This window comes from Zophobas morio, unplaced genomic scaffold (genome assembly GCF_036711695.1).
Source record: "Zophobas morio isolate AGI-343-1 ecotype UQ-CSIRO unplaced genomic scaffold, CSIRO_AGI_Zmor_V1 ptg000016l, whole genome shotgun sequence".
NCBI classification, from domain to species: Eukaryota; Metazoa; Arthropoda; class Insecta; order Coleoptera; family Tenebrionidae; genus Zophobas; species Zophobas morio.
This window is the reverse complement of record NW_026972121.1, coordinates 8,423,077-8,448,339: the sequence shown is the minus strand read 5'-3', so window position 1 is coordinate 8,448,339 and position 25,263 is coordinate 8,423,077. Positions and strand designations below refer to the sequence as shown.

Here is a 25,263-nt window from a genome sequence, read left to right as displayed (position 1 = left end):
TCGTTTTTCCATTTTATATCGTCATTATTATTTCTTTAAAAAAAACCAACACAACCAACCATTCATTCATTCATTCATTCATTCATTATTTATTCTCGACATATAGTAAGCGAAATTTTTTATTCGTTAGAAAAATTTTGTGGTTCTGAAAAGAACCGTTTTTTTTTTTTCTCCGATCTCGTTTGTTGTCGTGGCGTATATACGGAAAAGTCAAAGAATCAAAATCACCGACGATTAAATTTCTTGCTATTGCAAAAAATTAACCGCCGAAACCGTAGAGGGTGCGTCCTTGACGTTTCAAAGCGTAGACGACGTCCATGGCGGTGACGGTCTTACGTTTGGCGTGTTCGGTGTAGGTGACGGCGTCACGGATCACGTTCTCGAGGAACACCTTGAGGACGCCTCTGGTTTCTTCGTAGATCAACCCGGAGATACGTTTCACACCGCCGCGACGGGCCAATCTTCTGATGGCCGGTTTCGTTATGCCCTGGATGTTGTCGCGCAGGACTTTGCGATGACGTTTCGCGCCACCTTTTCCCAAGCCTTTGCCTCCTTTTCCTCTACCGGTCATCTTGGAATATCTTCGAAGAAGCTTGCGAGAGACGTGGATTCAGAACGGTGTTCGAAAGGGAACTGCGAAAATTACGAAATTCGGCGTCGTTTTATAACGTTCCCGAGCTACGCCCATTTCTGGTCCCGCTCGACCAATAGACACGCGCAGAGAGCGACTTTGTAGCGGTGAACGTTATATAAGGTTCGCCGCGAGCCTGTCGGCCGTTATTTCCAGTCAACGTGTTCGTAACGTCCGTCTGCTGCGTGTTCGTTCGTCGATCGATTTTAATCTTTCGCTTATTTTTTCGAAATGGCAAGAACAAAACAGACCGCTCGTAAATCTACGGGAGGAAAAGCCCCCAGAAAACAGCTCGCCACTAAGGCCGCGAGAAAAAGCGCACCGGCGACCGGCGGCGTCAAGAAACCCCATCGTTACAGGCCCGGAACCGTCGCTCTCCGAGAGATCCGTCGTTATCAGAAGAGCACCGAACTTTTGATCCGCAAACTGCCCTTCCAACGTCTCGTCAGGGAGATCGCCCAGGACTTCAAGACCGACTTGCGTTTCCAGAGTTCCGCCGTGATGGCTCTCCAGGAAGCTAGCGAAGCTTACCTCGTCGGTCTCTTCGAAGATACCAACTTGTGCGCCATCCACGCCAAACGCGTCACCATCATGCCCAAAGACATCCAGCTGGCGAGACGCATTCGCGGAGAAAGAGCTTAAAAAAAAAAAATCGACCGACCATCAATCACACCGTCATCTCTCAACTGTCAGTTCTCTTTTCGAAAGAGACAAAAAAATCGGTTCTTTTCAGAACCTCAATATTTTTCCTAACGAATAAAAAATTAAGCAACTTTTTCGAGAATCGAATCGTTCGAAAACTTAAATAAAAGATAAAAAATTTAAATTAAGGCATGCAAATTCATTCATTCATTCATTCAAATCAATCGTATCGATCAATCAATCATTTATTTCATTCATTCATTATTCGAATATGGGTTGAGCGAAAATTTTAATTCGTTTGAAAAAAATTTGTGGCCCTGAAAAGGGCCATTTATGCGTGCCCCTTCGTCGATATGTACGATCGGAGCACCGCCGGGAAACAACAACAACGACGTCGTCGTCATCATCTTCTTCGAACGCTCACTTTTTTCTTTTCGGAGAAGCGGCTTTCTTCGCTTTGGCGGAGACGGCCTTGGTGGACTTGGGTTTCGGAGCTTTCGGTTTCTTCGTGGGTCCGGCCTTGTTAGATCTTTTCGCTTTCGAAGGAGATTTCGCCTTCGACGCCGCTCTGGCGGCAGCGGCGGCGGCGGCCTTCTTCTCTGCGGCGGAGGCGCTGGCAGCGGCGGCGGCGGCCTTCTTCGCTTTGGCCACGGAAGCGGTCTTCTTTTCGGCGGCGGCCTTTTTCGCTTTCGGCGCGGTCTTCTTCGAAACCTTAGAAGCCGCCTTCTCGCCGGCGGCGGCGGCGGCTCCGGCGGAAGCGCGTTTTCCCGCGCCAATCGCGGCTTTCTTCGTCCTGCCGGCGCCGGATTTCCTCTTCCTTTCGGCGGCGGAGGCGGCGGCTTTGGCACCGCCGGCGGTCGTGGAGGCCAACTTGAAAGAACCGGAAGCACCTTTGCCTTTCGTCTGGACGAGGGAACCGGAAGCGACGGCGCCTTTCAGGTATTTCTTGATGAACGGAGCAACTTTTTCGGCGTCGACCTTGTAGTTGGCGGCGACGAATTTTTTGATGGCCTGGAGGGACGATCCGCCGCGTTCTTTCAAACCTTTGATGGCGTTGGTCACCATCTCCGAAGTCGGCGGATGGGAAGGTTTGCTCCTGGGATTCTTCGCTTTCTTTTCCTTCTTGGCGTGAGGCGTTCCGGCGGAGGAGGCGGCGGCCGAAGCTGTCACCGCGGCGGAAGCTGTTTGATTTTCTACGTCTGCCATTTTACCGAACAACTGATTGTTTTTGTTATTAAAAAAAGTCGATGGTTATCGGTCGCACGATCGAATTTGAATAGTGGCGAAAACGACGTCTAAGTGTCCCCGACGTAAACCAAGCGGACTGTAAACTAAACGCGCGACTTTGACGGAATTCGCTCGAAATCGGCGGCCTCGCGCTCGACTTTCGGGTGATGACATCGTTCTCTTTTCGCCGTCACCACCGCCTCCTTGTCGTTAGACGGACGAAACACGGCCTCAGACCTTCCTCGACGTTTATTCGAGTATTTTTCGACGAAGCGGGAATCGGCGAATCGGCAGGGCGTCCGTCCGGACGCTCGCTCGAAGAAGACCTTGTCAAAAGTCGAACAACGTACCGAAGGTGGACGTCGACGCTCCGACGTCCGTCGTCGCCGCCACCGTGACGACGCTTCGACGAGGTGAGCCTCCGTCCATGCTTTCCGGTTTTTTACACCCTCGGGGACGATCGGAAGACGTTTTCTCGTCAAAAAACGCCTCCGAAAGAGGCAAGGTACGGTCAAAATCGTCACCGCTTCGAAGCGACTCTTCCGATTTCGACGATCTCCTGGGGCACGGGGGGCTCCTTCGACGTAGATCGTCGAACGAAAACGACGGAACGGACTTTCGGCCGTCCTCCGGTGGCGGTCTCGTCTCGGTACGAGGATGGGAACATTAAAAATTTCCATGTCGAAGGCGCGACGAGATGATTCGGTCTCGTCGTTTCCTCGTACCTCGAAACGACGAGGAAATTCGGATTTTTTTTATTTTTTTCCGTACGAGATCGATCGACGATCGAAATTGCACGTCTGACGAAAATTTCCTTGCGGATTTTTCCAAAAGTTTCTTCGTTTCGAGTGTCGTTTTCGAGCCGGGACCGAGCGCGGAAACCCGCAGCACCGCACCGACGGCGAACGAAAATTCTTTCTTCGATTCACGTACGATACGTTTTCTGTCTTTCCTGTGGCCGCTTTTCATAGTTTTATTTTCTTTTTTTTTTCCTTCTTCTTTCGAAGATCTGAAAGACTACATTCTATGGAGTTTATTTAATCTATTATTGTTTACAGACGAACGAACTTCGAACTATTTTAACATCTTTCAACTATTATTTTTTAATTCAATTCACTTACACTATTATATTATCAAGACAAGTGTTTTTCAAAGCATTCGAACCATCGAGATACGGCGAATTTATGACGGCGGTTGTTTGTAAAATATTGCAAATGCTGCTTTTTGGGTTATATTTATATATATGTTGTCCGGGACTTGTTTTTTACGTATATTTACGATTACATTCACACACAGGTGGCCAGGTGGCGGTAGTAGGGTAATTAATCCGGCGGACGAAGATGGTTTATGGTTTGTTTTTACCTACGTCCGCCGTGATTGTGCCTTATGTGCCTGGTTCGTCTCTTTGTCGGTCTTGTCGTCCTTTCCCTATCCTGTCGGTGGCATTCGTCTGTTAGTTGTACGTGCGTGATGTGCTTGTTTGTTTGTTTTGTATTTTGTGTTGCAGACCGCTGCGCTGTGCTGCGCTCCTCGATCTTCGATGTTCGTTCGTCGGATCTTGGCACTTTTGCTTCGACGTTTCGACTTCTCGGATCCATTTCTACTCATTTTTTACCCTTATCATCAGGCAACGGCCATACCACGTTGATAGCACCGGTTCTCGTCCGATCACCGAAGTTAAGCAACGTCGGGCGCGGTCAGTACTTGGATGGGTGACCGCTTGGGAACACCGCGTGCCGTTGTCTTCTTCTTTTTGTTAAACTTTAGTTTTTAGTAAAAAAAAACGATGTGTTTATTATAAGTGTGTCATAAGTTAAGCTAGTTTTTAATTTAGAATTTAAGTTAGTCGCTAAGATTTTCCACTCGCGTCCTTCGACTCGAAATTTTCAAACATTCCGCTCCCGCCAGATTTTTTGTTTTTGTTTTGCCCTATCGCGAACACCCCCCTTATTCTTTTTTTTTTTTTTTTTTTTTTTTTTAAGTCCAAAAAAAAATTTACAAGTCCAGATCAGATCGAGGTGTCGCGGAACGACACTCTACTACGTTTAAAATAAATGTATTTATGTCTGTGACGATAAAATAAAATTAAAGCACGACGAGAACTTATAAACGAACGCCGTACATGGACAACGAGATCAGAATCATTCAGGAAGACTCGAAAAGAAACGAATCGACGCTTGATCTTTTAATTTGAAATTTATTCACGCTCGATCGTGAAAATGCAAAAAAACAGCCGTTTTGTTAGGAACATGCGTTATTTATTGTACGCGAGTTCCTCGAACAGACGGCCAGTATAGATTTGCATCAGTTTCGTAATTCTGGTATTAAAATAATAATAAAAAACGCGACCGTTTTCTTCTCGATCTTATGATTTCCTGATAAAATCGATCGTAGAGAGCACAGCGCTTCGTTATGAAGAAATAAATAATATAAATTCCTTCTTGCGGCGGGGGAAAAAAAAAGAAAGAAAAAAAAAAAACAAGTACGTTCCCGTGACCTGACTTATTTACATATCGTATAAAAATCGATCGATAAAAATATATCGCTGTTTTTTAACATAGTTTCATTTCGAAAACCTCTAACCGAAATCGATCGTACGTACGTACGACGCGGACGGAATTTAAACATCGCACACCCCGAAACGAAAAGTATCATTTTATTCGTTCATTTAATAATCGAATAATAATAAAGGGGAAAGAAACATTCTCGAGGTTCGTTAATCTCTTATTTGTAAGGAATGCGATTTGTGGTTCTGAAAAGAACCGATTTGTTTGTTGTTGTTGTTTTTTTTTTTTTTTTTCCGGAAAGATGGACGACGGACGACGACAGAAATGATAACAAAATCATTCTACTTGGAGCTGGTGTACTTGGTGACGGCTTTGGTACCTTCGGAGACGGCGTGCTTGGCCAATTCACCGGGCAAGAGGAGACGTACGGCGGTCTGAATCTCCCTGCTGGTGATGGTCGAACGTTTGTTGTAGTGGGCGAGGCGGGAAGCTTCGGCGGCGATACGTTCGAAGATGTCGTTCACGAAACTGTTCATGATGGACATCGCCTTGCTCGAGATACCGGTGTCGGGATGTACTTGTTTCAACACCTTGTAGATGTAGATAGCGTAGCTCTCCTTCCTCCTGCGCTTCTTCTTCTTGTCGCTCTTCGAAATGTTCTTTTGGGCCTTTCCGGCCTTCTTGGCGGCTTTACCGCTAGTCTTGGGTGGCATCTTCGAATATTCGATAAGAGTTTAACAGAACAGAACGCAACGCTACGCTCGGTTCTCGACGAACGAATAAAAATATCACCCCGCGTGCGACTACTTTTATAACGGACCGTCTACCGACTCAGGCCACGCCCATTCGTCCTAGCCTTCCTATGCGCCGAACTGAACCGACCGCACGGAGGGTATAAAGCCTAAGCCGCGACCGCCGGTCCGATACATAACCGAATAACGCAGCAGTCGATTACGTGTCTCGTCGTCGCCGCTCGTCGCTCGCTCTTCTTGTTTATATTTCGTTTTTCGCAAGAAAATTAAAGAAAATGTCAGGACGTGGAAAGGGAGGAAAAGTCAAGGGAAAGGCGAAGTCCCGTTCGAGCCGTGCCGGTCTTCAGTTCCCCGTCGGCAGGATCCATCGTCTCCTCCGTAAAGGAAACTACGCCGAACGCGTCGGTGCCGGAGCTCCCGTCTACCTCGCCGCCGTCATGGAATATCTGGCCGCCGAAGTTCTCGAGTTGGCAGGAAACGCCGCCAGAGACAACAAGAAGACCAGGATCATTCCCAGACATTTGCAGTTGGCGATCAGGAACGACGAAGAGTTGAACAAGCTCCTTTCCGGAGTGACGATCGCCCAAGGCGGCGTTCTGCCCAACATCCAGGCGGTTCTCTTGCCCAAGAAGACCGAAAAGAAGCCTTAAACTCTTTTCATTTTTTTTAAAGAAACGGACCGGACGGACGACCGCTTTACCGAGAAAAAAAAAGAAAAACAACAACCCACATCATCGGCCCTTCTCAGGGCCACTAATTTTTTTCAAACGATTAAATGCTCGCAAACTTATCTTAATGGAAAACAAACAAAAAAAAATAATAGAAAGAAAGAAAAGTACTTTATATGACACGATATCGTTTTTCGATTCGAAAACGTTAATTTTTTTCTTATTGTTCGTTCATTTTTAAGCTTTCTCTCTGTCACTTCTCGTGAATTTTACTGCAAACGTTTAAAAATACGTGATTTTAATTTAATTTTTTTCGTTTTTCCATTTTATATCGTCATTATTATTTCTTTAAAAAAAACCAACACAACCAACCATTCATTCATTCATTCATTCATTCATTATTTATTCTCGACATATAGTAAGCGAAATTTTTTATTCGTTAGAAAAATTTTGTGGTTCTGAAAAGAACCGTTTTTTTTTTTTCTCCGATCTCGTTTGTTGTCGTGGCGTATATACGGAAAAGTCAAAGAATCAAAATCACCGACGATTAAATTTCTTGCTATTGCAAAAAATTAACCGCCGAAACCGTAGAGGGTGCGTCCTTGACGTTTCAAAGCGTAGACGACGTCCATGGCGGTGACGGTCTTACGTTTGGCGTGTTCGGTGTAGGTGACGGCGTCACGGATCACGTTCTCGAGGAACACCTTGAGGACGCCTCTGGTTTCTTCGTAGATCAACCCGGAGATACGTTTCACACCGCCGCGACGGGCCAATCTTCTGATGGCCGGTTTCGTTATGCCCTGGATGTTGTCGCGCAGGACTTTGCGATGACGTTTCGCGCCACCTTTTCCCAAGCCTTTGCCTCCTTTTCCTCTACCGGTCATCTTGGAATATCTTCGAAGAAGCTTGCGAGAGACGTGGATTCAGAACGGTGTTCGAAAGGGAACTGCGAAAATTACGAAATTCGGCGTCGTTTTATAACGTTCCCGAGCTACGCCCATTTCTGGTCCCGCTCGACCAATAGACACGCGCAGAGAGCGACTTTGTAGCGGTGAACGTTATATAAGGTTCGCCGCGAGCCTGTCGGCCGTTATTTCCAGTCAACGTGTTCGTAACGTCCGTCTGCTGCGTGTTCGTTCGTCGATCGATTTTAATCTTTCGCTTATTTTTTCGAAATGGCAAGAACAAAACAGACCGCTCGTAAATCTACGGGAGGAAAAGCCCCCAGAAAACAGCTCGCCACTAAGGCCGCGAGAAAAAGCGCACCGGCGACCGGCGGCGTCAAGAAACCCCATCGTTACAGGCCCGGAACCGTCGCTCTCCGAGAGATCCGTCGTTATCAGAAGAGCACCGAACTTTTGATCCGCAAACTGCCCTTCCAACGTCTCGTCAGGGAGATCGCCCAGGACTTCAAGACCGACTTGCGTTTCCAGAGTTCCGCCGTGATGGCTCTCCAGGAAGCTAGCGAAGCTTACCTCGTCGGTCTCTTCGAAGATACCAACTTGTGCGCCATCCACGCCAAACGCGTCACCATCATGCCCAAAGACATCCAGCTGGCGAGACGCATTCGCGGAGAAAGAGCTTAAAAAAAAAAAATCGACCGACCATCAATCACACCGTCATCTCTCAACTGTCAGTTCTCTTTTCGAAAGAGACAAAAAAATCGGTTCTTTTCAGAACCTCAATATTTTTCCTAACGAATAAAAAATTAAGCAACTTTTTCGAGAATCGAATCGTTCGAAAACTTAAATAAAAGATAAAAAATTTAAATTAAGGCATGCAAATTCATTCATTCATTCATTCAAATCAATCGTATCGATCAATCAATCATTTATTTCATTCATTCATTATTCGAATATGGGTTGAGCGAAAATTTTAATTCGTTTGAAAAAAATTTGTGGCCCTGAAAAGGGCCATTTATGCGTGCCCCTTCGTCGATATGTACGATCGGAGCACCGCCGGGAAACAACAACAACGACGTCGTCGTCATCATCTTCTTCGAACGCTCACTTTTTTCTTTTCGGAGAAGCGGCTTTCTTCGCTTTGGCGGAGACGGCCTTGGTGGACTTGGGTTTCGGAGCTTTCGGTTTCTTCGTGGGTCCGGCCTTGTTAGATCTTTTCGCTTTCGAAGGAGATTTCGCCTTCGACGCCGCTCTGGCGGCAGCGGCGGCGGCGGCCTTCTTCTCTGCGGCGGAGGCGCTGGCAGCGGCGGCGGCGGCCTTCTTCGCTTTGGCCACGGAAGCGGTCTTCTTTTCGGCGGCGGCCTTTTTCGCTTTCGGCGCGGTCTTCTTCGAAACCTTAGAAGCCGCCTTCTCGCCGGCGGCGGCGGCGGCTCCGGCGGAAGCGCGTTTTCCCGCGCCAATCGCGGCTTTCTTCGTCCTGCCGGCGCCGGATTTCCTCTTCCTTTCGGCGGCGGAGGCGGCGGCTTTGGCACCGCCGGCGGTCGTGGAGGCCAACTTGAAAGAACCGGAAGCACCTTTGCCTTTCGTCTGGACGAGGGAACCGGAAGCGACGGCGCCTTTCAGGTATTTCTTGATGAACGGAGCAACTTTTTCGGCGTCGACCTTGTAGTTGGCGGCGACGAATTTTTTGATGGCCTGGAGGGACGATCCGCCGCGTTCTTTCAAACCTTTGATGGCGTTGGTCACCATCTCCGAAGTCGGCGGATGGGAAGGTTTGCTCCTGGGATTCTTCGCTTTCTTTTCCTTCTTGGCGTGAGGCGTTCCGGCGGAGGAGGCGGCGGCCGAAGCTGTCACCGCGGCGGAAGCTGTTTGATTTTCTACGTCTGCCATTTTACCGAACAACTGATTGTTTTTGTTATTAAAAAAAGTCGATGGTTATCGGTCGCACGATCGAATTTGAATAGTGGCGAAAACGACGTCTAAGTGTCCCCGACGTAAACCAAGCGGACTGTAAACTAAACGCGCGACTTTGACGGAATTCGCTCGAAATCGGCGGCCTCGCGCTCGACTTTCGGGTGATGACATCGTTCTCTTTTCGCCGTCACCACCGCCTCCTTGTCGTTAGACGGACGAAACACGGCCTCAGACCTTCCTCGACGTTTATTCGAGTATTTTTCGACGAAGCGGGAATCGGCGAATCGGCAGGGCGTCCGTCCGGACGCTCGCTCGAAGAAGACCTTGTCAAAAGTCGAACAACGTACCGAAGGTGGACGTCGACGCTCCGACGTCCGTCGTCGCCGCCACCGTGACGACGCTTCGACGAGGTGAGCCTCCGTCCATGCTTTCCGGTTTTTTACACCCTCGGGGACGATCGGAAGACGTTTTCTCGTCAAAAAACGCCTCCGAAAGAGGCAAGGTACGGTCAAAATCGTCACCGCTTCGAAGCGACTCTTCCGATTTCGACGATCTCCTGGGGCACGGGGGGCTCCTTCGACGTAGATCGTCGAACGAAAACGACGGAACGGACTTTCGGCCGTCCTCCGGTGGCGGTCTCGTCTCGGTACGAGGATGGGAACATTAAAAATTTCCATGTCGAAGGCGCGACGAGATGATTCGGTCTCGTCGTTTCCTCGTACCTCGAAACGACGAGGAAATTCGGATTTTTTTTATTTTTTTCCGTACGAGATCGATCGACGATCGAAATTGCACGTCTGACGAAAATTTCCTTGCGGATTTTTCCAAAAGTTTCTTCGTTTCGAGTGTCGTTTTCGAGCCGGGACCGAGCGCGGAAACCCGCAGCACCGCACCGACGGCGAACGAAAATTCTTTCTTCGATTCACGTACGATACGTTTTCTGTCTTTCCTGTGGCCGCTTTTCATAGTTTTATTTTCTTTTTTTTTTCCTTCTTCTTTCGAAGATCTGAAAGACTACATTCTATGGAGTTTATTTAATCTATTATTGTTTACAGACGAACGAACTTCGAACTATTTTAACATCTTTCAACTATTATTTTTTAATTCAATTCACTTACACTATTATATTATCAAGACAAGTGTTTTTCAAAGCATTCGAACCATCGAGATACGGCGAATTTATGACGGCGGTTGTTTGTAAAATATTGCAAATGCTGCTTTTTGGGTTATATTTATATATATGTTGTCCGGGACTTGTTTTTTACGTATATTTACGATTACATTCACACACAGGTGGCCAGGTGGCGGTAGTAGGGTAATTAATCCGGCGGACGAAGATGGTTTATGGTTTGTTTTTACCTACGTCCGCCGTGATTGTGCCTTATGTGCCTGGTTCGTCTCTTTGTCGGTCTTGTCGTCCTTTCCCTATCCTGTCGGTGGCATTCGTCTGTTAGTTGTACGTGCGTGATGTGCTTGTTTGTTTGTTTTGTATTTTGTGTTGCAGACCGCTGCGCTGTGCTGCGCTCCTCGATCTTCGATGTTCGTTCGTCGGATCTTGGCACTTTTGCTTCGACGTTTCGACTTCTCGGATCCATTTCTACTCATTTTTTACCCTTATCATCAGGCAACGGCCATACCACGTTGATAGCACCGGTTCTCGTCCGATCACCGAAGTTAAGCAACGTCGGGCGCGGTCAGTACTTGGATGGGTGACCGCTTGGGAACACCGCGTGCCGTTGTCTTCTTCTTTTTGTTAAACTTTAGTTTTTAGTAAAAAAAAACGATGTGTTTATTATAAGTGTGTCATAAGTTAAGCTAGTTTTTAATTTAGAATTTAAGTTAGTCGCTAAGATTTTCCACTCGCGTCCTTCGACTCGAAATTTTCAAACATTCCGCTCCCGCCAGATTTTTTGTTTTTGTTTTGCCCTATCGCGAACACCCCCCTTATTCTTTTTTTTTTTTTTTTTTTTTTTTTTAAGTCCAAAAAAAAATTTACAAGTCCAGATCAGATCGAGGTGTGCAAAAAACAAATATTCACAACACCCCTACCTGATTTTAATATCAATTTATGCCCTTTTTGTTTTTCACTTATGAATTTAGTAAAGTCCAATCATTAATTTTAGTCGTTTCTCCTTTTTGTTTAATTTCTTACGTAACCTATACATGCCCTGCCGAAAATAACTTCATTTCCTAAAAATCTGCTCATCTCAGTTTGTAATTTTTGGCTTCTTATGCATGGACTTTGCACTATAAACAATGGTCCTTCTCATTTGTTAAGACTCTCTCATTTTCGACATGGTTACGTTTGACAACAAGCGGCTCCCTCTAACAGCTTTTCAAACGACTTTTTGCTTATAGATTTCCTGGACTTTACACTTTAAAACATACGGGCTCCCTCTTCTTACGAACTCGTTAGACATTACACTTTTTACAGTTTGCGAGATTCGAGCCGTACTAGCTTCAGACAAAACCGGACCAAAACTTCACAGATTTATCTCAAACGACTTCCATATATTTTCAATATTTTTTTGCTTTCAACTTTCAAGCGTAGGCGGGTCCCTCCACTTTGCAAACTTTAATTCGCAAACATTGTGCTTTTTACGGTCTGCGATTCTCGCCTTGCTTGCAACAAAAATCGTTTACTTCAAAACAAATTTATTCTGTTTACAATCTTCTCCTTTTTGGTCTTATTGAACGTGATTTTAGCATAAACTCCCTGCTCCTTACTCCATCTGCTTGTGACATTCAATTAACGAAAACTGTGGACAAACACAAAATCACCCAGTATTTGTCACACGAAAATCTGGTGCAAGAGAAAATCTTATTTGGAACACCAAAAAAAGAACGGCCAAATCACAGTCAAGAAAAATGTGTCATGTTTTGAAGAATCTGATAAACTTTATTGTTTGTGCATAGACGACGGTCGGATCACCCCATACATATGCGCTTCGACCTTCGATTGGAGCCAAACTCAATGCAGCCTTACACCTAATACGCTAGCAGGGGCGCGGACAACCATTTCTCCTTGGTTAAGGTCTGCCACATTCGGTTGACTAGGCTTCAACATCAGCGCATTTTGCATTAATGTTAATTTTTTCAAGAAAAATATCGCTGATGTCATACACGTACTGCGGTACGTCCACTAACTAGCGCAGGCGAAAAAAAAACTGCACAGGATTTCTCAGATTGAGGAATTCACCGCTGGCCATGCACTCGCAACTACACCAATACAATCGACCCTGCCCAGCATCAAGATGAACCTGCCGCCCCAGCTCCCGTACTTCAACCGTCGCTCCGCGATGATTGGCTCCGGGTGTGAACCCGTGCGCATTGTTGATGTCTAATGTGCTTGGTGCGTCCTCTTATCGCACGAATGATGCTGACATAGAGTGAAATTCTTAAACGTCCATTATCACTTCCATTTTGTGATTTAAAGCATACTTGAAACTGAAAATGAGATGCTCACGTCGAATGGAAAATGCTAAACGTTGTCTTCTAACTACATTCTCAGTTATTCAACGAATATAACGAACTGAAAATACAAGGCATACTTCAAACTAACAATACTTGAAGTTATTTAACGTGTACCACAAATTGAACATAAAAGGCAAACCTCGAACTACAATATTATACCTTGACTTCCAACTGCATTGTCTATTAAATATTTAACGCACACAACGAACGGAAGATAAAAGGCATACTTCGAACTAATGATATTTCATCAACCCCCACTTACCACTACGTTGTAAATTATTTAACGCATACCACAAACTGAAAATAAAAGGCACACCTCAAACTAACAATTTTTAAACATCCACTTCCCACTGCATTGCAAGTTATTTAGCGCATACCACGAATTGAAACTAAACGGCACACTTCGAACAAATGATATTAAACGTCCACTTCCAACTACAGTGTACCATATTTAACGCTTTCCACGAACTGGAAATAAAAGGCACACCTCAAACCAACAATATTAAACTTTCACTTCCCAGTAGATGCAAGTTATTCGACGCCTACTACGAACTGAAATTAAGGGGCGCATTTCGAACTAAAAATATTTAACGTCTACTTCCCACTGCATTGCAAGTTATTCAAGGCAAACCTCGAGTTAAAAATAAGGGATACATCCCGAACTGATAATATTAACGTCCACTTCTACTTACATTGTATGTATGCATTTCAACGCATACCACGAACTGCAAATGAGAGGCGCATATCGAACTAAAACGTTCACTTGGAACTCGTCGAGTTTTTCGACGTGTACTACTAACTGAAACTATTCAATGCACGCGTCTGACTATTTCATGCACACTACGAAGTGAATACTTTGAAATTTGAAATGCCTTCCTTGAATTGAATAATATACAAATACGTCGAAACCAATATCTCCAACTAAAAATTTTCAGAGCACCTGTGAAGCACCTAACTTAAATAGCACAAGTTAATGAACTAAAATATGTTCTTGATGACGAAGTATTCAAAAGTCTGGTATGTCTTTAGAGGGTTTGAATACAATAGTGATTTAGTTGAAAATCCGAAATTCAACATTTGACCATTCCTCATGCAGAAGAAACAAGAGCTTGATGATATGGTCAATCTAGGCGTAATAAGACCCACCAATAAAGCAACTCCAGTGGTAGGTCCTATGAGAATGGTGCGAAAAAACAACAAAATTCCAGTATGTATCGTTCCAACTGATCTCAACAAAAACATACTCAGAAGACACCATCCATTGAAAACAGCTAAACTGCAAAATCGGCTTCTGGGAAATAAAAGTTAATAAAGACACAAAGGAGTACTTAACATTCGCCACACCATGTCGTAGATTTTGTTGTTTAAAACTTCCTTTTGCTCTCTGTTCAGCGCTAGAAATATTTCAAGAAATCATGAGCACCTTGCTAAAAAATGTGCCAAGCGCAGAATGCTCAACGGATGATATTTTAATACATGCTAAGTCAAAAGATGAGAGAAAAATTACTAACAAAGTCATAAAAGTTATCAAAAAAGCTGGATTAAAAATTACATCCAGAAGTACATTTTTGAAACAACTGAAGTTAAATTCCTAGAACATGCCTTTATTTACAAAGGCTTAAAAATAGATGAAGAAAAAATTCAAGCCTTCAAGCCATTTGACAACTTAATGCCCCCGGCAACAAAAAACAGCTTCAAAGACTATTAGGAATGGTGACGTATTTACATAAATTCATCCCAAACTTATCGGAGTTAACAAGCTCGAAGTAAAGTTGTCAGTGGATGCTAGTGCAAATTTAATTGGAGCAGTACTTCTTCAAAACGAACAGCCACTAGCTTATGCAACAAAAACACTCAATGAAGCACAACGGAAGTATCCTCAAATCGAAAAAGAAGTCTACGCAATCAGGTACGCTTGTACGAAGTTTTATGAATACATCAGCGTGCAAACGTCTGACTATAGAAACAGATCACAGATCACAAACCGCTTGAAACTATCTCTTCAAAGCCAATCGAAAAGGTTCCGGCAAGATTGCAAAGAATTATCTTCGATGAGCTCCAATATTCGCCAATTATAATGTTCCGAAAAGGCGCAGAAATACCGATAGCGGACGCACTTAGCCGAGATTTCAACCATTCATCGGATGAAGAACAACAAGAAGAAACCTTTTGAAGTCCAAATCATACTCTCAATGAGCAAATCATCTAGGGAAGAATTGGTCAAAGAAACCGAAATAGACCCACAGTTACAGAAGTTGAAGGAAGTAATAGTCACTGGTTGGTCCGCCTGCACTAAAAATGTAAATCAAGCGCTACGCTATTACTTCAGAGACGAATTATAAAAGTCTGTTTAAATCTAAAAAAGAAATAGTTCCTAAAGCTCTGATCCTAAAAATGGTGAAACGAATTCAGACTGCTCACCTGGGCATCCAAAGTTGCTTACGGAGGGCACAACAGTTATTGCATTGGAGAGTACTCAACCAAGATGTGATAGGCTACATAGGAAGATGTCCAGTTTGCCAGAAACTCAAGAGAGCTAATAACGAAGAACCTATTCCAGAATTACGGTGGCAAAGAGTAGTGTCATATATATCTATAGGTTATAATGTAGTAGAGGGACAGAGAATAAAATTCTCAAACTTCTCAATCCTCCTATAGATCAAGGGATACAACAAGTAGCAACAGATATTTTTACTTTTAATAGAAAGGACTACCTGACAATCTGTGACAGCTATTCCGGATTCACAGACATCAAATTGCTGGGAAATTAACAGCCACCGAGACGATAGAGCACCTCAAAAATTGTTTTTCGGTACATGGAATTCCAGAAGTTATGGATGAATCTCAGTTTGCCTGCAGAGAGTTTATGGAATTTCGAAAACGATGGGGCTTCGACCATTCAACATCCAGTCCACGCTTTCCAAGGGACGGTGGTCTTGTTGAAAAAGCGGTTTCAACGTCCAAACATATCTTCAGAAAATGTTTAATGGACGGTACAGAAGTGCAATTGGTGTTATTGAACTACCGAAACACGCCACGAAATAACAACACTGTATCTCCCAATCAAAGACTAATGAGCCGAACAACAAGGTCAACATTACAAAGCTCTCACGCTAACATAAAACCGACAGTAACTGAAAATGTATGTAACCGAAGAATTAACACGTCTTAGAGAAAAGCAGAAGATAGAACAGCAAGAGCTTCAAATATAACGCCAAGGGATTGGAAACAGGCAGTGGTGGTAGAAGAAATGGACAGAAAAGCCGAGTTCGCTTCGAAAACGGCAGTGTTGAGAAGAAATACGACACTGTGAACACTTTTACAGGTATCCAGTATTATGAATCTTGTTCACTAAAATTTTAGAGAAAATAAGATCAATCATTCCCAAAAAAACATTAAATAAAAATGTTACTGTTGAGCAAAAAATTAAATTATTTGTTTATCGAGCAACACATCTATTTGTAAAATTTCAAATCTAATAATTTGAAACTCTTTTGAAAAAAAAAAAAATCGAAAGTATTTATAACATCGATAACAAAAAAGAGTTGCACAAATTATAGATTCCAGGTCGGAGAACTAGTATATGTTGAAAATGGTAACCGACTGAACCGAAAGAAATTAGATGTATTAATAATTGGACCTTACAAAATCCTAAGGAAAATGTCAAATTCTATATATGAAATAGATACCACACATAGAAAATCGGAATCAAATTTATTTCATATCTTCAAACTCATTCCTGTTCCAAGTACTTACTTCAAAGGAAGAAACCACCACAGACACTTGGCTATTAAGTGCTTTTGCTTATGTATTATAATTTATACCAAAACTTTTGTACCAAAATTTTTGTCTTGGGGGGGGGGGGGGGTAACGATTAAGTATCCTCACTCTAATGAATCTAACGCGCAATTAGGTCGGTAAGTTAGATCTCTGAATGGGATGATTAATTTTGGCATGTGGCTATGAGTGACGAGCAAGTCAGATTTCATGTAATAATGTAAAATATGGTGAGTAACAACATTGATTGTTGTTTCTTTGTTGTTTACACAGAAACAATTAAAGTTTTATTGTCTTTTAAAGGTAAGAAGGAAAAACGAAAATAACCTCACATTACATATACATTTTTATTAAAAAATTACCATACATACGATAAGTTTAAAACGTCTGCAACATATCAAAGCATACGGTTGGGCAGTGCCTCATTTAATCAATAAAATAAATTGACTCTTTCATTGATTTTTCTTAGTCATCGTATATAAACACATCCAAAAAATATGAATGCAATGATAAATCACAAGTATAGACTCATTATATTTTACACATTTTAGATTTTTTGAGGTGACCTAATACATTTAATTTTACAGTAACTTTTATTTAAACTGTAAAACAATAACTAAATAAGCCGCAATAGAACCGAAAATCATATATAACATTGTGTGGTCAACTACAAACAATCCTGCAGCCGAAAATTTGATTTTTCTTTGGCTCAAATGCTCTGCCAATAGCATGAGTTCGTTTCTTGTAATATCTTCATCATGTGATTTTGGATACGAAGGGTAGTTCAAAAGAATTTTATAACAAATTATGGAAGTGTTATTGGCTTCGTTAGATGCTTGCTCACAGCAAATTGCCACTATCACCCCAAACATCTAAAAATTAGATTTGAAAAACGTGTTGTTTGTAAATTATAACTTACAATAAAAATAACAGAATTCATCGTATCAGCTATCAAAAAACCAATGTTCCACCCAGATGTGCTTATGTCAATTCCTAAGGCAAACTTCATCAATAAATTCATGCTTTGAATTAGACATATAATAATGATGAAACTAATTGCAGCAATTTGTATTCCATGTGATTTGCTAGTTAAGTCTATTACATCACAAAGTCTATCATATATTTTAAGAAAAAACTTGGTCTTCACGGCTCCGTATTTTCCGTTAGAATTTCTGACAGTCTTACGATTTTTTTGATACTGTATACATAAAAATAACTTGTCATTGACAAAACCAAAATACTGTTTTATAACTGTAGAGATAAACTGAACTTGCATTACTATCAAAGAAATCATAAATAGATTTAAATATCTATCAACTGACCAAGTGTAACGAAACAACCCATGCGTTTGTATCCTGAACGCAGATTCAAAAATTGTGTAGGATAAAATTATAAATTCCAAGCACCCAAATTGTATGAGTAGACCCTTATCTTCCAACTTACAAGTACATTCGAATTTTTCGTTTAACATTCTCTCGATTTCCATTAAATCCTTAAACACTTTTACTATTTTTCTTCTTTGAAAGACAACTGCCAAGAGGATAGAGACAGTAGTGGTAGCTGTAGTTCCTACTGCGGTAATCGCATCTAAAATTGCTGCGGTCAAAATGATATTACCATAAAAGTGTAGCACTTTAAAATATAAAGAATAAATACACAAAGCGAACAAAAGTATACAAATTAGTGATGAATATATAAGGTAAAACACGGCTAAGCCACAGTAGTTAAAAAGATCTGGAACTGTTAACCCCATAACTTGACATACTGGTTGTAAAAATCTGACGATTTTTTTGCCACTAAGTTGTTCATGGCCAGAAGAAGGACTAATTTTCATTTTATCAGTAGCAAGACGGTCACGAACGGAGGTATGTACATACAATACATTAAAGGGATAATATTACTCGTGTTGTTGTATAACGAAATGGATTGCTTGATTAATGATTCATGCTGCAAATGAAAAATACATTACACTCATGCATAACACAAAATGAAGCCAAAGTTAATGAATTATTTTTTAACGATTTTTCTCCTTGAATAGATTGTTAAAAATTATTATTAGACTATGGACTAATGAATGCAAGAAGTTTGTAATTAGTCCATTAAAACTTGCTCTAAAGTTATGTAAACATAATTTCTCCTGCTCTCCGAGCACAGTTTACAAACATCAATTTTTCACATAAATTATGAAACTTGATCTTGCCACTTTTTTTCTTTGAGAACTTCTATAATTTAAAACAATACGCTGTTGACAGATGTTACGCATAACAATGATAAACATCTACCACCACTATTTACTACGACCAAAAATTGTCATGTTTAAGTTAAAGGCTAAGCGTCGATTATTACCAAACGAAAAATAAATGTACAAATAAATTTAAAAGAGTTTAAAACTTTTGACAAATGCTTTGATTTTTTTTTAAATAAACAATGTAGAAGAAGAAACATTCTCGGGGTCTGTTAATCTCTTTTTTTCTTACGAATTCAATTTTTGGTTCTGAAAAGAACTTTTTCGAAAAATTGTTAAGATATAATTTTACGAATTTAATTTTTCTTTACTTTTACCCTTGAAACAAGTTATGTATGTAATCTTAATATAAGAGAATAGAGGCATGCTATGTATATGTTTTAATTGAGTGTTTCCTTTAGAAAATCTCGTGATGACAACATTAACATTTATGCAAGGACACGTATATCAACGTAGAAAGGTGCACTAATACTAATAATAACATTATTGTATCAACAAATTTTCAGGAAAATGGACTAAGCCGTTCCCTATTTAATCCATAAAATAAATTGACTCAAACGGGTTTTTTAGTCACCCTGTTTAAGCAATTCTAAAAAGGATTTATAATTTGACGTTTAAATATACGAAATTCCTAACATACAGACAAAACTTAACAACAATCGGCCCGGTAATAAAGTCTGACAGAGACGACAGACAGACAGACAGTCAAATATAGAGAAAGACGGAAATGGGAGACCCACTTTTTAGTACTTCAGGGGCCATGATAACCAATTATCGGATGGACCCTAATATAAAACTTCCTTTTTATTAATATATATTATTGTAAAACAACACGAAAGCAACAGGAAAAGAGAGACCCAAATACATCCACACGAACTGTTAGGTAATTAGGTTTGAGACAATAAAGCATACAATTTTATGAGACACCATAATACATCAGATATTATGAAGCTTCAAAATAAGTTTTCCGCATCATTGGTACCTACAAAGGATAACAATTGCAACAAACATAAATTGTCAAATTAACATTATATAAGAAATCTGGGATTTTACAAGACGCTCTACTAGGATCGCTACTACACCTCCTATATGTACAAGTAACTAAAGATAACATTCCGTATTCTGTAACACATCTGTTTCCATAGTAATATACATGATATTAACAATGACAAGGATAATTGTTATCCACAGTAAACTTTAAAATTGCTTCCAAACATTAATGTGAATAGTTTTCCACGTCACCCTTGAGGTACTATTCGTAAACGCGTTGACTTTTTTTGGGAAGTCATCGCCAGTAGCCCTACAAACCCATTTATCAGAAATTATTTTTTCTTAATTAATTTGATGCGTCTTGCTCTTAATTTATTAATATTATCATTAATATTGGTTTAATACAGCTCCATCGAGCTATTGTGGTTTTTTATATTTCATTTTTGTTATAATTTTTTTACCAAGTTTTTTTTTTGTCTGGGAGGGGAAATACCTTGGACAGACCACCGTGTTGGTTCTCGGCACGGGGTACTGGTGGATTGCACTAAATTGCTTATTATCCTAAAACCCCTCCATCTTCAGCTCAGGTGTCAGAATTTTGTTCTTTCACCTGCGTCCCGACTTTTGAGTGGTCACAGACGTGCTGTGCCACTGCAGTTCGGTTATGCAGTTAATAATGAATATTAATATTGGTGCTTTTAAATACCCTGTGTTCAAAGGTAGGTAGCTCTGAACTTAACTTGCGGGTGGAAGTGTTGACAAAGAGTTTGTCAATGCGATTTTTAAATATGTTTATATTTTCAGATTCTATCATTTCCTTGGGTACTTTATTCCCATCTTGAAGAACACGGATGGAAAAGTAGTAGTACTTATATCTTCATTAAACTATTAGTAGCGACAACTATTCTAGGGAGGACTTCTAGGGTAGTGCCGCTACTAGATAATGAACTCGTTCTGAAAAGAAACCGCAAAATTTTTGTCCAGGAAAGCTAATGAAAATAAACACAGTAGTATTTTTTTTATTTTCAATTACTAGGTTTGGTTCTGAAAAGAACAAGGTTGCGAAATTTTTATCCAGTGATTGTGACGACCAGCGAAGACCTCTAGTAGTGCAGGCATTGACGATGAGGATGTTATTCCGAAAAGAATAAGTTTAAGAAATGTTTATCCATTAACGGCAATTACTAGGTTTGGTTCTGAAAAGAACAAGGTTGCGAAATTTGTATCCAGTGTTGGTGACGTTTAGCGAAGACCTCTAATAGTGTGGATATTGACGATGGTTAAGTCATTTCGAAAAGAATAAGTTTGCGGAATCTGTATCCAGCAACTCTAGCGAAAACTTCTAGAGTGGCGTCTTTTTAATGATTAAGATCTTGTTCTGAAAAGAAATTGCAAAATTTTTGTCCAGGCAAGGTGATGAAATAAACACAGTAGTATTTTTTATTTTCGATTACTAGCTTTCGTTCTGAAAAGAACAAGGTTGCGAAATTTTCGTCCAATCCTGGTGACGACTGGCGAAGACCTCTAATAGTGTGGATATTGACGATGGGGATGACATTCCGAAAAGAATAAGTTTGCGAAATTTTTATCCATCAACGGCAACTGTAGCCAAGACTTTTAGGGTAGCGCCGCTACCAATGATTAAGATCTTGTTCTGAAAAGAAATTGCAAAATTTTTGTCCAGGAAAAGTGATGAAATAAGCACTTTTTTATTTTCAATTACTAGGTTCGGTTCTGAAAAGAACATGGTTGCGAAATTTTTATCCAGTGTTGGTAACGACCAGTTAAGACCTCTAATAGTGTGGATATTCATAGTGGCGATGTCATTTCGAGAACGAATAATTAAGATCTTATTTTGAAAAGATATTGCAAAATTTTTGCCCAGGAATGGTAATGAAAGAAACCCACTAGTTTTTTTTTTTCAATTACTAGCTTTGGTTCTGAAGAGAACAAGTTGCGAAAATTTTATCAAGGGTGACGACTGGCGAAGACCTCTAGTAGTGTGGATATCGACGATGGCGATGATGTTCCGAAAAGAATAATGTTACGGAAGAAACCCATACGCCGCCCCGATACGACGCCTATGGGTTCTAATATTTTCGGCGATGATGACTCATCGCGGCCGGATGGCGTTTGCTAAAGACAAGCCTGAAATCGGATGTCACGACGGGTATTCCAGAACAAACTTAGAAGCGGTAACGAAGACCGTCGAGAATGACCGCGTGTCTGTTTAAATGGGAACCACCGTCGGGAGCAGTTGGAAAAAGTCTAATCAAATCTATTCCACTCGTGTCGGAATTGTTCTGTACATATTCGCTGTTATTAAAAAATAAATTGTTGAGTTTAACCTACGCCGATTTTAAATTACGATCAACGTAATATTGGTGTCAGAAGTGGAATTTGAAATTAATAAGTGGTTTTACGGGCAGATTGGACAAGAATTCTGAAGATTGATGCCTGTTGAGACTAGAGCTCAGGTTGCGAAAATGGAGGAACAAGTAAAGCAGATGATGGGCATGCTCGCACAAATGGGGGCAAGAATGCAAAAATTGATGCAAGAGGCGAACTCATGAACGCAAAAATGGAAAATATGAAGGAAAAAATTCACGCAAGAATGGAAAGAATGAACGAAAAAATGGTAATGATGGACACAAAGATAGACAAGCAAAAACATGACAATCACTAGCCTAACTGAAAAATTAGAAAAGTGGAAGCAAACAATAACGAAATAGAAGAAATCAAAGAAGAAATGGATAACGTAAAAACAAATTTGGAAAATACGGGAAATATTGTAGGACAAAATATGATCTCAATTGAGCATCAGTTGAAGAGTGAGTTAGAAAAACCAGTGGAATATATAGAAGATCGAAAGGAAAGTAAAATGAAGAAATTTGAAAAGACGTCGGTTCCTAGAACGATTCAACCACCCACCTATGATGGTCAAACACCTTTGTCATCGTACAAGAAGCAGCTCGAAGTAGCAGCGATGGCAAATCTATGGGAAGAATAACAAAAAGCTCCAGCTTTGGTGATAGCTTTGCGAAGCGCAGCGCTAGAGAGAAACAGGTATAGTGCCTTAACTGCTGCTCTGGAACTTCGATTTGGGGATAAACATCTGAGACAAGTTTTTGCAGTTTAAGTAAAGACAAGAATCCAGAAAGTTGGAGAATCCCTTTTAAGAATTTGAGGCAGATGTCAAGAGATTGGTACGTCTTGCATACTCCGACGCACCACCAATTTTTCAAGAGAGGCTTGCGACAGAAACCTTCGTAAATGGCATTCGCGACGTTGAAGTTAAGATCTTACAACTATCAAGGTATCAGACATCTGATGCCTTAATTCGTGCACTGGAAGTGGAGGCGGCATACAGTTCTCCGAGAACGTGCTACAAAGTCAGCGTAGCAGAAACAGAGAAAGAAGAAAACAACAAGATGGAGAAGCTGCTAAGAAAATTGTTACAGCAAATAGATGACCTATTTCGAAGACGAGAGAATGATGTGTTTCGTAAGCAAAGCATGAATTGCTACAGGTGTGGACACCAGAGACACCTTAAAAGTGATTGTTCTGCTCGATTACCAATTCCAAGAAAAAGCACAAAACAGAGACCTCAGCGATATCTAAAAGAATCCGGTATTCTTGGGAAATAAGTTCGCTGGTGGAAATAAGGCCGCTAGGGCAGTAAAAATAAGAAGTTTCACCAGACGTAGTGGTTCAATTATACAGAGGAAGATTTACGAAAATCTATCACCATCGATATTGGCGTTGAAGTATCAATTGTACGTAGAGGACTTTTGAGAGTTGAAGATGTAGAACCTATACCTGAAACGACCAGACTGAAAACTGTAACTGGAAATTCGACGCCGATCATGAGCGAAGCATATGTAGAAATCGGAATTTGTCAGCTGAGAATAAGAAATCGGGCTCTCGTGGCTCGCATGGAAGATGACTTCACGTTGGGAATGGATTTGATTAGCCGCCATGAATTGACAATTGATCCAGTGAGGGAAGTCCTATGTCTCGGAAATGAAGAGTTCAAGCTGAATCAACGTTGTATTGATGCGAAACCTGCAATATTGATCACTTAGGAGAACTGCAAATACTACGAGCAGTCCAAAGCACCGTTCAACCGCAAGAAGAAAGCAGTCGTAGAAGATAATGAATGGACTACAGCTCGGTGTAGAACGAATCAGGAGGAAGACGTGGATATTAGACAGCTCCTTAGATGGAAAGAAGATGGGATAAAACGGCCTGGCTGGTCGGAAATATCAGATGAGTCACCTTCTTTCAAGGCGTTATGGGCTCAATTGGATTCATTGCATGTCGATAACGGATTGCTTAAGCGAGCTTGGGAAAGTCCGGATAGAAGGCATGTCACTAAGCAGTTGGTTGTTTCCGCCATTAGAACCAAAGAAGTACTTGGAGAAATGCACAACGGAGGTTCTGGTGCTTATTTTGGAACCAACAAGCGGCGAAATTCTACTGGGTCCGTTGTCAAGAAGACGTCAAGAACTGGTGCAAGAAGTGTCCGATGTAACTATACAACGTCGGCTCGTCTTTTGGAAGAACTGCAGGAGAAGTAGTGGGTCCCCTCCCAGCGACCGAAGAAAGAAACAAGCACGCGAAGAAGGTCAAAGGTTACGACGATGGCTTACAGAAGCTGACGAGGGTTCAGGAAGCGGTGCGCCACAAGATCCAGGTGGCGAATGACAAAATGAAAACATGTTACATGCTTTAAGGGTAACTCAGAGGGATCCCAGGCAGGATATTTGGTACGACTTCATAACCCCCGAAAAAGAAATGGTCGTTGCCCGAAGTTGTTACTAGACTGAGACGTCGTGACGAGGATCAATCGTGTACAGGATTCGACAAGGGCCGAAAACGAAAATTAGGTGGCCTCATTAAGCAGAAGTGATGCCGTTGACGTTTCTGATCAGGACGATCAGAACTAAGAAAGGGCAGTGTTATGAAAGAAACCCATACGCCGCCCCGGTACGACGCCTATGGGTTCTAATATATACGACGATGGTGACTCATCGTGGCCGGCCGACGTTCGCTAAAGAAAAGCTTGGAAGCGGATGTCGCAACGGGTGTTCGAGAACAAGCCTAGAAGCGGTGACGGAGACCTTCGAGAAGGACCGTGCGTCTGATTAAATGGGAACCACATTCGGGAGCAGTTAGTGTATTCCAGACAATGGTAGAAGTCTAGTGAAATCCATTCCAGTCGGAATTATTCTGTAGATAATCGCTGTATAGTTGGTCGTGTAAATTTGAGTTATTAAGAAATAAATTGTTGAGTTTAACCCACGCCGATTTTAAATTACGACCTACGTAACAGTAAGTTTGCGAAATTTTTATCCATTAGCGGCAACTCTGGCGAAGACTTCTAGGGTAATGCCGCTACTAATGATGAAGAACTTGTTCTGAAAAGAAATTGCAAAATTTTTATCCGGGATAAAATAAACACTACTTTTACTAGGTTTGGTTCTGAAAAGAACAAGTTTGCGAATTTTTTATACAGTAAGGGTGATGATTAG

The 25,263-nt window shown here is 41.6% G+C and overlaps 10 protein-coding genes and 2 non-coding genes across 12 annotated transcripts; 6 read left to right on the top strand and 6 right to left on the bottom strand.

The window, feature by feature from the left end:
* Positions 1 to 259: 259 nt before the first annotated feature.
* On the bottom strand, positions 260 to 688 carry LOC135129454 (histone H4-like). The gene is made up of 2 exons (XM_064056605.1): positions 647 to 688; positions 260 to 592 (listed from the first exon to the last, which is right to left on the bottom strand). Exons 1-2 carry the CDS (start codon positions 686 to 688, stop codon positions 260 to 262), a joined length of 375 nt encoding a protein of 124 aa, XP_063912675.1.
* A 174-nt stretch (positions 689 to 862) lies between these two features.
* On the top strand, positions 863 to 1,273 carry LOC135129452 (histone H3). Its single transcript, XM_064056604.1, has one exon. It carries the CDS (start codon positions 863 to 865, stop codon positions 1,271 to 1,273), a length of 411 nt encoding a protein of 136 aa, XP_063912674.1.
* Positions 1,274 to 1,693: 420 nt separating this feature from the next.
* Positions 1,694 to 2,479, bottom strand: LOC135129451 (late histone H1-like). The gene has a single exon (XM_064056603.1). It carries the CDS (start codon positions 2,477 to 2,479, stop codon positions 1,694 to 1,696), a length of 786 nt encoding a protein of 261 aa, XP_063912673.1.
* Positions 2,480 to 4,126: 1,647 nt separating this feature from the next.
* Positions 4,127 to 4,245, top strand: LOC135129799 (5S ribosomal RNA). Its single transcript, XR_010280640.1, has one exon. It is a non-coding gene; the product is annotated as a 5S ribosomal RNA (ribosomal RNA).
* A 1,103-nt stretch (positions 4,246 to 5,348) lies between these two features.
* On the bottom strand, positions 5,349 to 5,720 carry LOC135129450 (histone H2B). Its single transcript, XM_064056602.1, has one exon. It carries the CDS (start codon positions 5,718 to 5,720, stop codon positions 5,349 to 5,351), a length of 372 nt encoding a protein of 123 aa, XP_063912672.1.
* Positions 5,721 to 6,034: 314 nt separating this feature from the next.
* On the top strand, positions 6,035 to 6,409 carry LOC135129449 (histone H2A). Its single transcript, XM_064056601.1, has one exon. It carries the CDS (start codon positions 6,035 to 6,037, stop codon positions 6,407 to 6,409), a length of 375 nt encoding a protein of 124 aa, XP_063912671.1.
* Positions 6,410 to 6,999: 590 nt separating this feature from the next.
* LOC135129448 (histone H4-like) lies at positions 7,000 to 7,428 on the bottom strand. The gene is made up of 2 exons (XM_064056600.1): positions 7,387 to 7,428; positions 7,000 to 7,332 (listed from the first exon to the last, which is right to left on the bottom strand). Exons 1-2 carry the CDS (start codon positions 7,426 to 7,428, stop codon positions 7,000 to 7,002), a joined length of 375 nt encoding a protein of 124 aa, XP_063912670.1.
* Positions 7,429 to 7,602: 174 nt separating this feature from the next.
* On the top strand, positions 7,603 to 8,013 carry LOC135129447 (histone H3). Its single transcript, XM_064056599.1, has one exon. It carries the CDS (start codon positions 7,603 to 7,605, stop codon positions 8,011 to 8,013), a length of 411 nt encoding a protein of 136 aa, XP_063912669.1.
* Positions 8,014 to 8,433: 420 nt separating this feature from the next.
* On the bottom strand, positions 8,434 to 9,219 carry LOC135129446 (late histone H1-like). The gene has a single exon (XM_064056598.1). It carries the CDS (start codon positions 9,217 to 9,219, stop codon positions 8,434 to 8,436), a length of 786 nt encoding a protein of 261 aa, XP_063912668.1.
* Positions 9,220 to 10,866: 1,647 nt separating this feature from the next.
* LOC135129798 (5S ribosomal RNA) lies at positions 10,867 to 10,985 on the top strand. Its single transcript, XR_010280639.1, has one exon. It is a non-coding gene; the product is annotated as a 5S ribosomal RNA (ribosomal RNA).
* A 3,924-nt stretch (positions 10,986 to 14,909) lies between these two features.
* On the top strand, positions 14,910 to 16,030 carry LOC135129444 (uncharacterized). The gene is made up of 5 exons (XM_064056597.1): positions 14,910 to 14,994; positions 15,047 to 15,284; positions 15,329 to 15,392; positions 15,449 to 15,847; positions 15,890 to 16,030. Exons 1-5 carry the CDS (start codon positions 14,910 to 14,912, stop codon positions 16,028 to 16,030), a joined length of 927 nt encoding a protein of 308 aa, XP_063912667.1.
* A 1,057-nt stretch (positions 16,031 to 17,087) lies between these two features.
* LOC135129443 (uncharacterized) lies at positions 17,088 to 18,328 on the bottom strand. Its single transcript, XM_064056596.1, has 3 exons — positions 17,712 to 18,328; positions 17,414 to 17,666; positions 17,088 to 17,366 (listed from the first exon to the last, which is right to left on the bottom strand). Exons 1-3 carry the CDS (start codon positions 18,326 to 18,328, stop codon positions 17,088 to 17,090), a joined length of 1,149 nt encoding a protein of 382 aa, XP_063912666.1.
* Positions 18,329 to 25,263: the final 6,935 nt, after the last annotated feature.

Coding starts and splice junctions, on each gene's coding strand:
- LOC135129454 (XM_064056605.1), bottom strand. CDS start 688: ATGGGCGTAGCTCGGGAACGTTATAAAACGACGCCGAATTTC. Junction 593..646: donor ATAAAACGACGCCGAATTTC/GTAATTTTCGCA, acceptor GTCTCTCGCAAG/CTTCTTCGAAGATATTCCAA.
- LOC135129452 (XM_064056604.1), top strand. CDS start 863: ATGGCAAGAACAAAACAGACCGCTCGTAAATCTACGGGAGGAAAAGCC.
- LOC135129451 (XM_064056603.1), bottom strand. CDS start 2,479: ATGGCAGACGTAGAAAATCAAACAGCTTCCGCCGCGGTGACAGCTTCG.
- LOC135129450 (XM_064056602.1), bottom strand. CDS start 5,720: ATGCCACCCAAGACTAGCGGTAAAGCCGCCAAGAAGGCCGGAAAGGCC.
- LOC135129449 (XM_064056601.1), top strand. CDS start 6,035: ATGTCAGGACGTGGAAAGGGAGGAAAAGTCAAGGGAAAGGCGAAGTCC.
- LOC135129448 (XM_064056600.1), bottom strand. CDS start 7,428: ATGGGCGTAGCTCGGGAACGTTATAAAACGACGCCGAATTTC. Junction 7,333..7,386: donor ATAAAACGACGCCGAATTTC/GTAATTTTCGCA, acceptor GTCTCTCGCAAG/CTTCTTCGAAGATATTCCAA.
- LOC135129447 (XM_064056599.1), top strand. CDS start 7,603: ATGGCAAGAACAAAACAGACCGCTCGTAAATCTACGGGAGGAAAAGCC.
- LOC135129446 (XM_064056598.1), bottom strand. CDS start 9,219: ATGGCAGACGTAGAAAATCAAACAGCTTCCGCCGCGGTGACAGCTTCG.
- LOC135129444 (XM_064056597.1), top strand. CDS start 14,910: ATGAGCAAATCATCTAGGGAAGAATTGGTCAAAGAAACCGAAATAGAC. Junction 14,995..15,046: donor GAAGGAAGTAATAGTCACTG/GTTGGTCCGCCT, acceptor CTATTACTTCAG/AGACGAATTATAAAAGTCTG. Junction 15,393..15,448: donor TAGATCAAGGGATACAACAA/GTAGCAACAGAT, acceptor AATCTGTGACAG/CTATTCCGGATTCACAGACA.
- LOC135129443 (XM_064056596.1), bottom strand. CDS start 18,328: ATGAAAATTAGTCCTTCTTCTGGCCATGAACAACTTAGTGGCAAAAAA. Junction 17,667..17,711: donor TTTGGTTTTGTCAATGACAA/GTTATTTTTATG, acceptor TAAGACTGTCAG/AAATTCTAACGGAAAATACG. Junction 17,367..17,413: donor TGAATTCTGTTATTTTTATT/GTAAGTTATAAT, acceptor TCTAATTTTTAG/ATGTTTGGGGTGATAGTGGC.